At 51.6% G+C, this 12,653-nt stretch overlaps 2 protein-coding genes across 4 annotated transcripts in view; one reads left to right on the top strand and one right to left on the bottom strand.

The window, feature by feature from the left end:
- Nucleotides 1-1,505: 1,505 nt before the first annotated feature.
- CNOT9 (CCR4-NOT transcription complex subunit 9) lies at nt 1,506-9,129 on the bottom strand. Of its 2 annotated transcripts, none has more exons than XM_068687227.1 (8): nt 8,973-9,129; nt 7,291-7,470; nt 6,387-6,502; nt 5,240-5,349; nt 4,706-4,815; nt 3,926-4,024; nt 2,564-2,655; nt 1,506-1,925 (listed from the first exon to the last, which is right to left on the bottom strand). In XM_068687227.1, exons 1-8 carry the CDS (start codon nt 8,994-8,996, stop codon nt 1,757-1,759), a joined length of 900 nt encoding a protein of 299 aa, XP_068543328.1. In that variant the 5' UTR covers nt 8,997-9,129; the 3' UTR covers nt 1,506-1,756. The 2 variants fall into 2 exon arrangements, with proteins under 2 accessions (XP_068543328.1, XP_068543327.1); XM_068687226.1 differs by having other exon boundaries at nt 1,506-1,932; nt 2,565-2,655.
- A 33-nt stretch (nt 9,130-9,162) lies between these two features.
- Nucleotides 9,163-12,653, top strand: part of USP37 (ubiquitin specific peptidase 37) — a 33,047-nt gene continuing 29,556 nt past the window's right edge. The window contains exons 1-2 of one of the 2 annotated variants that reach the window (XM_068687212.1): nt 9,163-9,296; nt 10,233-10,405. In XM_068687212.1, coding sequence (XP_068543313.1) covers nt 10,250-10,405 — 156 coding nt within the window. In that variant the 5' untranslated portion in view covers nt 9,163-9,296; nt 10,233-10,249. Of the gene's footprint in view, nt 9,297-10,182; nt 10,406-12,653 lie in introns of those variants that run through there. The other variant, XM_068687213.1, reaches the window with a different exon arrangement.

Here is a 12,653-nt window from a genome sequence, read left to right as displayed (position 1 = left end):
GCGAGCCCGGCCCCCTGGTCCCCCCCCCCCCAACCACCCCCCCAAAACCTTCCCCGGATCTCCCCTCCCGGTCCCGCACGTCCCCGGGCACCGCAAGGTCGGAGCGGATTAAGGTCACCGGTGCCGCCGCTGCCCGGGGGGGTGCCGGAGCCCTGGGGGGATTTAAGGGTGGATAAAGAGCGGGACCCCCCCGCAGCGCTGGTTTTGGGGCCGGGGTTTGGCAGCAGAGGAGCAGGGATCCCGGTAATTCCCCGGGAATTGCCACTTGGCCGTGCGAAAGGGTTGGGGCAGCCCAAAACCGCAGCGCTGACCTGTGTCCCCCCCCCCCCCAGGGGCTCCCCAGGTCCTGAGCCAGCCCCGCGCATCCCTCCCCTGCCAGCCAAAAAGGGCAGCACAGCCTCTGGCAGGCTCCTGCTGTGGGGCCGGGGTGGCAGCGGGTGCCAGAGCGGCTGCAAACACCCTGCAGCCCAATTTCGGCACCCTCGGGGAGTGCTGGAGAGCCCCCAACCCCTCCGGGTGGCACCCAGGCAGCACCCACAGCTCGCCTTCCCCTCACCTGCACCGAGCCCTTCCCGAGAGAGCAGGCCGGGAGCAAGCTGTGCTGCCTGGGGTTTTATTATTTATTCATCCGAACTTATGAAAAAACAAAAAACCAGAAGCATTTTCACACCCTGTCAAGGTCAGGGGCCGGGGAGAGGAAAGAAGGAGGCAAGGGTTATAAAACGGGACCCCGGGGCAGGGAGGAGGCTGCGCTCTGCCCTCCTTACGCAAGGCTGCGCTGGGAGGAGGGAGGGGAAAGCAGATGGGGTTTAAGACACCGTTGGCACAAGGCTGCGGATGATCAGCAAAATGGGCTGCTGGAAAGGGGGGACGAGAAGCTGCCCAGGCCTGCGTGCAGCTGGGTGCCAGCGGAGCTGCCTGCTGCATGCAGCACAGCCCAGCAGCCCGCCCCGCCGCAGCCACAGCAAGCCCTGCGTGCGGGGAAGGGGCTGCCAGCAGTTTAATGGTGGTGGGGACGAAGCAGAAACACACCAAGGAAGGTTTGAGAACTGAAACGGCTGCACAAGAGCCGCAGCCCCGCTGCTTTCTCCTCCCCCAGAGCCCTGGGAAGCAGGCTGATGACGCACGGGGGCACAGCGAGCCATCCCCCCTCCTCTCGGGGCGAGCACCGGGGTGGCCCAGCTCCAGCCACGGCCTCTGTGCCAAAAAGAAAGGAAGAGCAGCTCGCCGTGCCAGCCAGGAGCGAGGAGGTGCTCGCGGGGAAGCTGTCCCCACGCTACCTGCAGCTCTGAACAGGGGAGAGAACAGGATCAGCTTCTACTCAGCTCGCTCATCGAAACAGAGGTGTAAACAAGGAGTGACAAGGAAGTGGAGGGCTGTGGCACACTGCACCGTGTCACACAGCGCCTGCACGGAGACCGAGCTAGCTGCAGGAGTGCACACCCGCACCACCCCGCCTGTGGGTGCAGGGACAGCTGCCAGCCAGGCCTCCTGGAGAGATGGGATCTTTACAGATAGGTTTTTTATTGATTTTTTTTTTTTTTTTAAGCTGTAGTATCAGCATCTGCTGGTGTTATGATCTCCAGAGGCATGCTGCATTGCTACAGAGCAGCCCTTTGGCCCGATGGAAGGGTCCGACGAGCTGGCGGACCGAAAGGCGGCCGGCGCGCCCGGTTTGTTGCAGAAGAGGTCAGCGGTTCCTGGGTCTTTGTAAACCTGAGCTGTTTCTTCCCCAGCCCCCCGCACCCCCCAGCAGTCACTGCGGAGGAAGGGGGATGCCCCGCGGGTCAGTGACTTGACCCTCCTGCAGGTTCTTGACGAGCTGAGCCAGCCAGCGCTTGGTGGTGGTGTCGTCCTTCAGGACCTGGGCGAAGGTGGTGTCCTTCAGTTGGTCAGGAAGGCACTGCCTGAGAGCTTCACGTGCCCTACATCAAGAGACAAGAAACGGGGCCCAACAAATAAACTCACAGGGGCAAGAGGGGAGCAAACCCCACTGGGGACGTCAACGCTCGTTTGCCTGGGGGTCTCCCCGGCGGGGCCAGCCAAGGAAAGCACGGAGCAGCAGCACGGCTCCCATCCCTCACGGGAGATCCCACCGAGCAAAGCTCTGTGTCCTGATAGCCTTTGGTCAAGAGCAGCGCCGTGCCAGAAGAGGCAGACACAACAAACACATACACGGCAGCTTGGGGAAGTACAAGCTGATTTCACGCTGAATTTCATCGATTGACTTTTACTGCTCACGGCCCGCACGATGCAGAAGAGCGAGAGCGCAGCACAGCTTCCGACTCAGGCCCTCCCTCACACCCAGCCCAAGCAACATTCGAGCTCAGGCAGCTGGAACCTGCACGGCTTGAACCTAACCAAACTCCAAAGAGCCAGTTTCTGCCATCTATCGTAAAAGCTTCTGGGGCCAGCAATAAAAAAAAAAAAAGCATTTTTCACACTGAGCTAAGGCTGATGTAGAGGCAGATGAATAACCCTGGCTCCAAGCAGGCACTGGCAAGGGGAGCTGGATTTCCAAGCGGGTGGGAGAAGCCCCTGCCCACACTCCTTAAATGTTTACCTGGGGTTATCGGAAAGGCGAAGGTAACAGCGGACGACGTGCTTCAGCAGCCGTGCTGAGGGCTCCTTGGAAAGCTGCAGGACCATTTTACCCTGTTTGACAGAGGCCAGTGTCACCAGTTAAAGCGTCTGTGGGGACAGCTTCACAGCCAGCAGCGCCTGGCACAGACCATTAAATCACAACACGTAGGACCTTGCACATGGCTGCAGCCTGAAAGCACCCAGCTTAGGAAACTGTATGGATGCCTTCATGCACCTGCCCCAAGTCATCTTTGGGCATCGAATCAGATCTGCTCAGCAAGATTTCCCTCCCCCCAGCCCCGTGAAACTATATTGGCTAGCACTGACCATTTTCCCCATTAGCTAAATTCACCTGTATTTGGATATTTAGTCAGCCAGCAATTAGTGGGGCCACCTCACCTGCCCTTTTGCAAGCTTCCTGTTCTCAGCTATCCCCTGGACACCAAGATTTCTTCAAAATAAGGAACAACAGGTCAGAGAGCTTCTCAGATAGCTCCTAGACAGAAATTGCTAACTTGCTCTTTTAAAAGCCTCTAATTCTTGCAGAACATCTCACTCACTCATCAGCCGACTAGGAAGCAAACCATCACTCTCATGAGACAGGAGTGCATTATCCAAATTTTTGAAATACAGGAACGTCTATGAACATTTTCCTCTTAGTGCTGTGGAATATTCAGCGTGTCAGTGCTTCACCCAGCGGTGAACAACCAGGATTTCTTCCACACTGTCACAGCTTAACCCACCCGCGTTCTTCCATGTCCGTACCCTTCCCCACTGCATTCTTCATTGGTCTCCTTCCCTCCCCTGCCCCAGGGTTTCTGTTTCTAACTGCTTGCTTGACTTTGCCTGAGCCAGATGTACTTCATCCAGAGCTGATCCCTTTCTCGACCAGGAAAATCCTATCACATTGGTTATTTTGGACATCAGCTCACAAGCACTCATATTTTGCTGTTCACATGAGAGTTAGGAAAACGTTTTCTTTTCATCTGGGAAAACAGACCCACAAATATTCCCAGTGAAAGCATCAACAATTAGGCACAGAACCAGGGCTGCAAAATGCTTAACTTAATGCTGCATTTTCTTCTCCTGAGACTGGCTCTTTAAAAAGCAAACACAAATACATAAAAGCAGGGTAATGGCTATTCCAGGGCAGATGTATTCCCCTTAGCGAGCTAAAAGAAGTGTCCGAGCTGGGCTATTACTCCTGGGATGAACAAAATACAGGTACCCAAACCTCTCCTACACAGGGGACAGCCAGAGAGCACTAAAATAGCTGCTGAAGGTGCTGACTGCTAGAGAAAACATTTAACTTTTTATAGGCAGAAGGAACAAATAATCTTACCAGTATCATGGCAACATGGGAGAACCGCTCGTAAGTCTGACAGATGTATGCCAGTCCCGTGTCATCCAGGAGGATTTTCTGAAGGATAAATGTAGCAACCTCGAACAGGGAGAAATCAGAAAAGAGAGAATATAAACATCTACCCCAAAACAAGAAGAGTCTTTGTGCTGTACTCTTTTCATGGCAGCTCTTTTTCTTTCAGCAGTACTGAAGGGCCTTTCAGCAAATGCTGTACTTGATTTAAAGTTTAAAGCCAAAAGAAAACGCAGGACAAAACCCAACGGTTGGCATCTTTGGCTAAAGAAAAGAAGTGGAGACGAAGCAGTGCACACAAGATGACTGGATGCAGGCTGAAGGAAGCAGCAATTACTGCCAGGCTGCATGGGACAGCCTCAAGATTATGCAGTGACCGTCCCCATAACCACCACCACCACCGACTGCACAACCTCTGTGCTGTGTACTTGCAGCATCTCTTCTCTCAGGCCAAAGAAGATTAATCCAGCTCAGCCCTGGAAGTTACTCTGCTGGGCTACAAAGGAGTATGACGTCTGCTGAAAACAGCAAGGCATCATACTCCCAGCAAAACTACCAGACTCAGAATCTCTCAGCTCAATTTGGTGGTGGTTTTGTTTGCTTCTGAGGATGGGTGGAGGTAAAACTCCACCCAGAGCTGCCCCAGCATTTACAACAGGAAACAAACCAACTCTGCAGGTTACTGACTGCCTGGCCATTTGGATATAATCAACAAAAAAGTCTTAATTAAGAAAAAAATGTAGATACCGTCTTAGAGAGTTCACTGCCAGACTCCATAATGCGTAAGCACAGGGGGATAATTTCTGTTGTCAGTAAGAAATTTATCACTTCTTGCTCATCGGTTTTCACCAAGGCCCCTTGAAGGAAAAACAGAAACCCAAATCAGTAAGTGATACATTAAAAACAAAACTCGCCTTTCAAAGATGGCCTGCATTGTGTCCTGCCCAGGAATTACTGGGTCTGAGTGGCTGAGAGAACAGCTGCCATCCCAAACATGTTGCAGCACGTGGGTGGAGAAGAGCTTGTTTTGGTAACAAACATTATTAAGCTGGGTTTGGGGGCTGTTTGTTTTTCAGCAAGGGATTCATTCTTGGCTCTCCCCCCCATGGTAATACAAACCCAAGAGGCTGACAGCCTCTTGACATCAACCTCTGGGAAGAAGACATGCACTTCTAGACCCTCTTACTTTATACACTGAGAAGTGTTTGGGGCAGAAAAGAAGGAAAACAGCATGTGGGGATGACAGGGCAAATAAACTCAAGCATCAATCTCGCTGCTTACCAATCACTCCAAGGCTCGTGAGCCGCAGGTACTCAAACGGACGCGTCTTGCTAACTGTGTGCAGGAAGGGGTAGAGGAAGAGAGGGATGTGAGCTGCCAAAAAAGCTGACCTGTAGGAAAGGGAGAACACCCGTGAGAGACAAGGAAAACAAAGCGAGCACAAACCCAGTATTATCATGCACAGCCTCCGATTATTCCTGAGGGACAACATTGCTGCTGCTCCTCAAAAGTGGGAACAGTTGATTCCCTGATGGGAAGGTGCTGAGGTAAATCCTGCGCTGGGCCACTTTTCCCCAGGAGCCCACAAACTGCCTTCTGACAACTCTGAAGAACACAGCCTGCAGGGAGAAACCTGGAGATCGCTCTGCTAGCCGGGAGGGGAGCTCTCTTGCACAATCACCCAACATTCTTCATCTGTCTTCAGTTTTCAAGCTTTAATTGTAAAAGCACGTGGTGTAAAACTACCCTATTTCTTCGGATATGATCTCGGGAAGGGTTGTTGTTTAACGCTACTTTGCGGCAGCTGGAAAACAAATTCAGCTACCTACTGCTTCCCTCAGCAGGAACAGAAGCATGAGATCATGGCTCTCAGGATAGTTTTCTGAGTATTAGCTACTGATTTTGGCTGAACCAACATCAGCTTTTCCCTCGCTGACATGTGCTGGACAGAGACTGAGAAATGCTGAATTCAGGCGCTGGCTGGGGACCGCAGGCGTGGCTCTGATACTGCTCCTGTGCCACACATGGGCTCAGGGAAAGGCAGCCCTGCTCATTCCACTCTCTGCACAGCTGGTCTGAACAACCAGAAGCTCATGAAAACAGGGATCCCGCGTACAACGCTCAGCACAAAGGCACCCTTGTCTCTGGCTGAGCTCCCAGGGGCTGCCACAAGCCAGCAGTTTGGGAATTTGCAGGATGTCAGGACGATTCAAGGAATGCCACGCATTCAGGACCACCATAAAGCTGTCATCCTGGTAATCCGTGCAAACAAGTGAAAGCAGCCAGCAGCTGATTATCTTCCAGCTCTCTCCACTGCTCCACTTCTCTCAGAGAAAGAGCAGAAAGGAGCTCACGTGCTTCCAGAGTGAAACTGGCCGAGCTGTCAGCACCAACATCCCAGCAAACTGACGTACTCGGAGACACTCACCTGGTTTCAGGGTGAGATGCGACACACTGTAGCAGAGCTAAAGCATTGCAGACTCTGTTGGACTGATGGGCCGTCAAAGTCGGAGGGTTGATGGATGGGTAGATATTTACAATTTCCTAAAAATTAAACAGGTGAAGAAAAGTTAAGGGAGAAAACCATCCAGATGCACAAGAGCTTTTGCCCAGCAAGGAGTGATGCTGTCAAGAGAGGTCAGCCTGAAGTTCTGTGGCAGCCCCCGTGCTACGAAGAGAAGGGCAGAGCTACGCCAGAGCCAGTTTGATAAGGAGGCACAGGGACGTAGTCAAAATTTAATTTCAGTTAAAAAAAAAAAAAAAAAAAAAAAAGGGTTAATTTGATTTCCTGGCTCTTTGCGGATGTGGGGACTGCTTTGTTTTGAACTCCCAGAGCAAACAGGAATGTTGTTCCTGTGCCTAGAGGCAGAGCACACCTACCCCGCTCATACCATAGCTGCTGGAGCTCTTCTAACCGAATACAAGGGAAGCAGCGAAAGGGGGGAAATCCAGCTCGGAAGTCTGCCTGCTTCCAACTACAGCTCCCTTATAATCTTCAGTTGTTTCAGAGCCACTCTGGAACAGTTTGGCACTGCCTGTCCTGCATGGCTTTCCTTCCTTCTTTGAAGGAGATGACTTGATCCACCACAGAGATGGGCAGTCATCAGCTGAGCCACTCAGTTTGTGGAGCAACGCGGGCACTTTCCTTCCCAGGGCTCTCTAGAGGAGGGAGCAGCACTCCCACACTGCCTTTCCTGCAGGCTCTCTTTAGGGGCAACCTTTTGACCAAGCAACGCTCAAGCTCATGCAAAGAAAAACCCCAAACCAACCAAACAACCAAAAAAAAATCACTACCAGAGATCTTTAGGAGTAAAAACGTTGGCCCTACCCACCTGAAGGAGCGCTGCAATCGTGCCAAATGAGTGCCACAGCATGGGGGCCAGGTCGGGCACGGACTCGCGCTTCTTGCTGAGCTCCAGCAGCGCATTCTCCCTCGTCTCGGGGCTGGACAGCTCATTGATCCACTGGTAGATCTTCTCGCGGTCGACCTGAGCCAGCGCTGTTGGCACGGGCTGGGAAGGAGACAAGAACACTCCCGTTATGACTATTCCATCCAAGTCTCACCCAAAACCACCCCACAATGTACATTTGAGAAACATTCACGCAAACACGAGGAAAAGAAGGGCAAGGAGCGAGCCTCTCAGCGAGTCCGCCTCGTGCCTCTGCTCCATGTGCTTATGGCAAACTCTCCATGTGCTTATGGCAACAGGCACGAGCACCGCTTGCACCATGCCGACAGCAACGCTGCTACAAGAAAACCAGAGAATTTGGGAAACGAAAGCAACCGGAACCAAAACTGAAAGCATCTGTCAGAGCCAGGCTCCCAGGGCCGCAGGAGGGAGACGCCTCCGGAGCTTGCTGTTTCTGTAAAGGTTTCCCTCCTCAGCACAGCCACGGTCCTGTCCTACAGATTCCTCCTCAGATGTGGGATTTACGTTGGGCTGAAGCTCGAATTTCTCTCTCTAACTTAGTCCATACACAAGGTTATGCGTTGTTATCAGTCCCTACATTTCAGGGCTCACAAACTCATAACTGCTCAGTTTTCATCCTACCCCCTTTTTCTCATCTACTCCGTTTTATTTACAAATGAAATAAATTTGTTCTGGCCTGGAACAGACACGACAGACGAGCAGAGCCCGGTCGTTTCTATTTGGGATGGCGGAGGGACAAGCAGCGATGTTGTTATAACCACATTATCTGAAGCTCCCATCTATTTTTCTAGGCTCGCTGTGAAGTTCCAGCTCCTGCAAGCTTAAACACAGCAGCCCTTTAAAAGCACAATCACGTGGCCGCGATCCCCAGAGAACTCTAAGCAGATTTTCCACACGATTAAGTTTTTTTTATGCCCCGTATTTGTCTTAGCAAGAACCAGCTGCTGCCCACAGGCCCTGCAGTTGCTCCTCTCATTCCAGTTTAAATCGGGAATTGGATTTTTCCTTGTTTTGTCGGCGTTTCCCACCTCCCAGCCTAAAATTCTGGGGGACCCCGAGGCCGGTGCTGGAGGCGCTGACCAAGGGGAGCAGCACGCCCACCACCCGGCTCCTTTTTAAGTCCTTTTTAAGCAATTTTGGAGGATTCAGCACCTCCAAACCCAAACTTGGATTAACCAGTTGGGGCTCTCAACAGCACGCTGATGGCTATGGCTGCTTTAAAGACACGTTTATATTTAGTTTAAGACGCATTTATACATACGAATAGAGTTTAAATATACAGATATACTCACGCAGATAGATTTTTATATAATTTAAGTATACTTTAAGGCCACATTTATAAATTTTGGCCTTTCCTTCAGCCTGCACCCCATTCTGCACCCTGCACGCTCGGAGCTTAACACCAGCTCCACCCCGCGATGCCACGACACGCCGCGCGACTCCCTTATCGCGACAACCCCCCCGCGACCGACCCCTTTTATCGCGACAGGCCCCCTTTATCGCGACAGGCCGTGCCGCAGCGATCCCCGACCCCTCCCCAAAACCCCGGGAGCCCCCTCCCATGCTTCCCAGGAGGCTCTCACCGCGGCCGTGGCCAGGCTGTGCATGGCGGAGCGGGGCCGGGCCGTGCCTCAGGCTCAGGCCGCCGCCATCCCCCCCCTGAGGCAGGGCCGCGCCCTCCCCTCCCTCTCCCTCCTCCCTCCGCCCTCCCCGCGAAGGCTGCTGGGAAAAGCGGGCGCGGCCTCGCGGCGCGCACGCGCGCTCCGCCGAGTGGCGCCGCCGCCCTATCCGCCGCTGCTGACGTCACGGGGCGCGCGCGCGCGCCTGCGTGCCCAGCGTCGCGCGCCGTCCCGCGCCGCCAGCCGGTTCCCGCCATCCGCCCCCCCCCCCCCCCCGCGGACCCGCAGGTACCGGGGCTCGGCCCCGCCCCCGCTCCCCCCCCTCCCCCTCCCCCCATCCCGGTGCAGGGACCCCCGCAGGGTCCCTGTGCCCCCCCCTCCGCCCCCTCCCGGGACCGCCGCCGCTCGGGCTCCTTTATGTGCCGGGGCTTTTTGGCCGCTTTTCGGGGCTTTGGCAGGCAGTCCTGATGGGTTTTTAGTTATTTGTGGTGGTTTCGGGTATTTCCTATTAGCTTTCGGTTCGATTTTCTATTAGTGTTTAGCATTTCCCATTATTGTTTATTATTTCCTATTATTTCCCATTATTTCCTATTATTTCCCATTATTTCCCATTATTTCCTATTAATTTCCATTATTTTCCATTATTGTTTACTATTTTCTATTATTTTTCATTATTTCCTTTTATCTCCCGTAATTTTCTATTACCTTTAATTTCCTATTACCTTTTATTTCCTATTACCTTTTATTTTCTATTATCTTTAATTTTCTATTACTTTTTATTTCCTATTATCTTTCAATACTTCCCATTATTTCCCCTTATTACTTTCCATTATTTTCCATTACTCCCCATTACTCCCCATTCCTTCCTCATTGCTTCCAATTCTTTTTAATTTAAACTTTTAATTATTTTTATTACTTTTTATTATTCTTTATTATTTTTATTATTTTTTATTATTATTATTAATTTATTATTTTTATTTTTATTATTGTTTATCATTGCTTATTATTGTCATTTTCTATTATTGTTTATTATTATTTATTATTTTTATTATCTTTATTATTATTTATTATTATTTTAATCCTTTTTTATCATTTTAATCCCTTCATATTATTTCTTATCACCTTCTACCGCTTACTCTTTACATTATTCCCCCCCAGCCTTGTATCCCAGCCCGGGACCCCCCCCTTTATCCCCACCCCGGTACGACCCCCCTGTCCCCGCAGGCGGCGGGGCGGCGGGCATGGCCCCGCTGAAGGTGCACGGGCCGGTGCGGATGCGCAGCATGCAGACGGGCATCACCAAGTGGAAGGAGGGCAGCTTCGAGATCGTGGAGAAGGACAACAAAGTCAGCCTGGTGGTGCACTACAACGTCGGGGGCATCCCCAAGACGTTTCAGGTAGCTCGGCGTCGCGGCCCCTGTAAATTACCCCCCCCCCAGCCCTGTAAATCACTCGGGTTTGTTGCTAGAGGGTCTCCTGGCGGTGGGGATGGTGGTGGATGGGGAGAGCCAAAAAGCAGGGGAAAAATCACCGAAGCTGTGCCCCGTGTGCAAAATCCTGGCGTTTTTGGGATAACCCCTCTGTTATTGGGATGTCTCCGGTAGGGCTGCAGAGCCTGGAGCTGAAGCCCCATGAGACCCCCAACACCCACCTCAGATCGCTTTGTTTCCATTTACGCTAACTTTCAGGTTAGCCTTTGTAGGACCTTTTCACTCAAAAAGCCCCAAATGCCGAGAGCGCGAAGGAAGATTTTTCTGTGAGAGATCTCCAGCTGCAATTAAAAATAATCCTAATTGCTGTATGGCTGGGCGGTGTCGTAACGGCTGCTTCTGGTTCGCTCCCCGGCTGTTTCCCTGCTGTGCTATCCCCCAAGCCTTTCTGCGAGCAAAAAGTTGGCTTTGGGTTTGAAAAGTGAAGTTTTGTTGCCCGAAAACTCAGGAACGAAGCTGACAGCCTTGGAATCGGGGCGTGAGGAAGTCGTCGGCCCCGGACACGTCCCGCTGCTTGAAAACCCGAAAATTGTCCTCGCTGAGAGGCCTGGATTTTCCCCTCTTGTCTTCCCCGGGCGCTCCTCGCCGCTGGAAATCGGGGTGTGGAAGGCCCGGGATGCCCAAGCACGGCCTGGAGGGGCAGGTTGTGCTCCCTGCCCCTCACATCTGTGGGTTCTGGTGCTCGTGGGGTGCTCTCCGTGGGCTCGGAGGAGGCTTCGTGCTGGAACCGAGCCCGCGAGGCCTAGCGGAGAGGGCGGCGAGGAGGAGGCCGTGACCACCAGGCCCAACGCTTCTGCTGTTTGTTTGTGATATTTGGGTAGATCCTGGATATATTATATTATATTTCTACAGCACCTAGCACATCGTCACATCTCATACATAGATAATATTCCTTTACTGATGTTTCAAACTCTTGACGGAGTTGTGCCAGACACCACCTGCGTCCCGCCGGGGACATTTCTTTGCCCCCCACCTCTCCGGACGCCGTAACGCTGCCTGGATGGGAGCAGGTGCACCAAGAGGAGTCCGTGTGGAGCCCTCTCATGTCAGCATCGTGAAGTGAAAGGTCTGGATTTGCACCGGGCTGCTGGGCTGTCTGCGTGCCTTTCGCACCGATCGCAGAGTTTGAAGAGAAGATGGAGAACTCGGAGCCCGCTTTTCAATGCCTCGACATTTTTATTTTGAGGACATTTTTCATCTGCGTTAAAGGAAAAAGAAAAAAGAAGGATTGAGCACAAACCATTACAGAAATGGAGTTTTCCCAGCAAAATATACCCTTAGATTGAGGCAGTTTTCCATCCTCTCATAGGCTGCTGTTACATCTAGATCATCTTTCAAAGAAGCTAAAGATCTATAGGGAAAAAAAAAGAAGTCTTATTGACGAATATGATGTGGAGGAATCTTTATTATTTTTTTTTAACTTGCGTATAATTCGAAGGAGATGAAACAGCTTATAGAGAACTGTGTAGTGAAATCTTGGTGTTACGTTATAATTAGCGTTGGTGTCTATTAAATCAGCAGCATCGCTTAGATCAGTGGTGTGGCAATCCGCAGGTCAGGCCAAATTAGGAGGAGGCTCCAATCTGATGGGCAGGCTCGGCCTTGGCTGTGGTTTCCAGTCTTGCAGTATGGCAATCCCCTGGCGTGGAGGTCCGTGTGTAGCTAGAGCCTGATCCTTAGGCAAAGCTAAAGAAGCAAAAGCGAGAAAGTAAGTGAAAAATGACGAGGAAGTTGGAAATAAGAATGTGCTTGCAAACCAAGTGTCGAACTTCCACAAACCCTGCAGATGTGAGATGCTCTTTTGCTTCCTCTGCTTTAGGAGTGGCCAGCAGAGCCTTTACTGAACGGCTGCCCCGTGTAGGTGACTTAGCAGGAAGCCGCAATTATGTAATGGCATAATGAAGTAGCAGGGGCATTATTAGCGAGCACGAGCTCTTATTAAAAGTATTCTTGTGCTTGACCATAACCCTGAAACTTCAGACACCATTGAATTGTTATGATGTTGTATTTAAGCTAAACATGTTTCTTAATGACCTACTGCCCGGCAAAAATTTTTAAGCTGTGTCAAGGCTGTCTTCCCTGGGAGAGAATTGCCAAGGGAATGGAAGTTTGTACCTAACATTTAAAGCTCAGATCTTTTACACTTTCCCCATCT

Source organism: Anas acuta, chromosome 6, assembly GCF_963932015.1.
Source record: "Anas acuta chromosome 6, bAnaAcu1.1, whole genome shotgun sequence".
Taxonomy (NCBI): domain Eukaryota; kingdom Metazoa; phylum Chordata; class Aves; order Anseriformes; family Anatidae; genus Anas; species Anas acuta.
This window is presented reverse-complemented; position numbering and strand designations above follow the sequence as displayed.

Bases quoted from the DNA above. Each gene is read 5' to 3' on its own strand.
- CNOT9 (XM_068687226.1), bottom strand. From the start codon at position 8,996: ATGCACAGCCTGGCCACGGCCGCG. The intron at 6,503-7,290 runs GTGGGTAGGGCC...TTTAATTTTTAG, and splicing joins CGATTGCAGCGCTCCTTCAG to GAAATTGTAAATATCTACCC. The intron at 4,816-5,239 runs GTAAGCAGCGAG...TTTTCCTTCAAG, and splicing joins CACGAGCCTTGGAGTGATTG to GGGCCTTGGTGAAAACCGAT.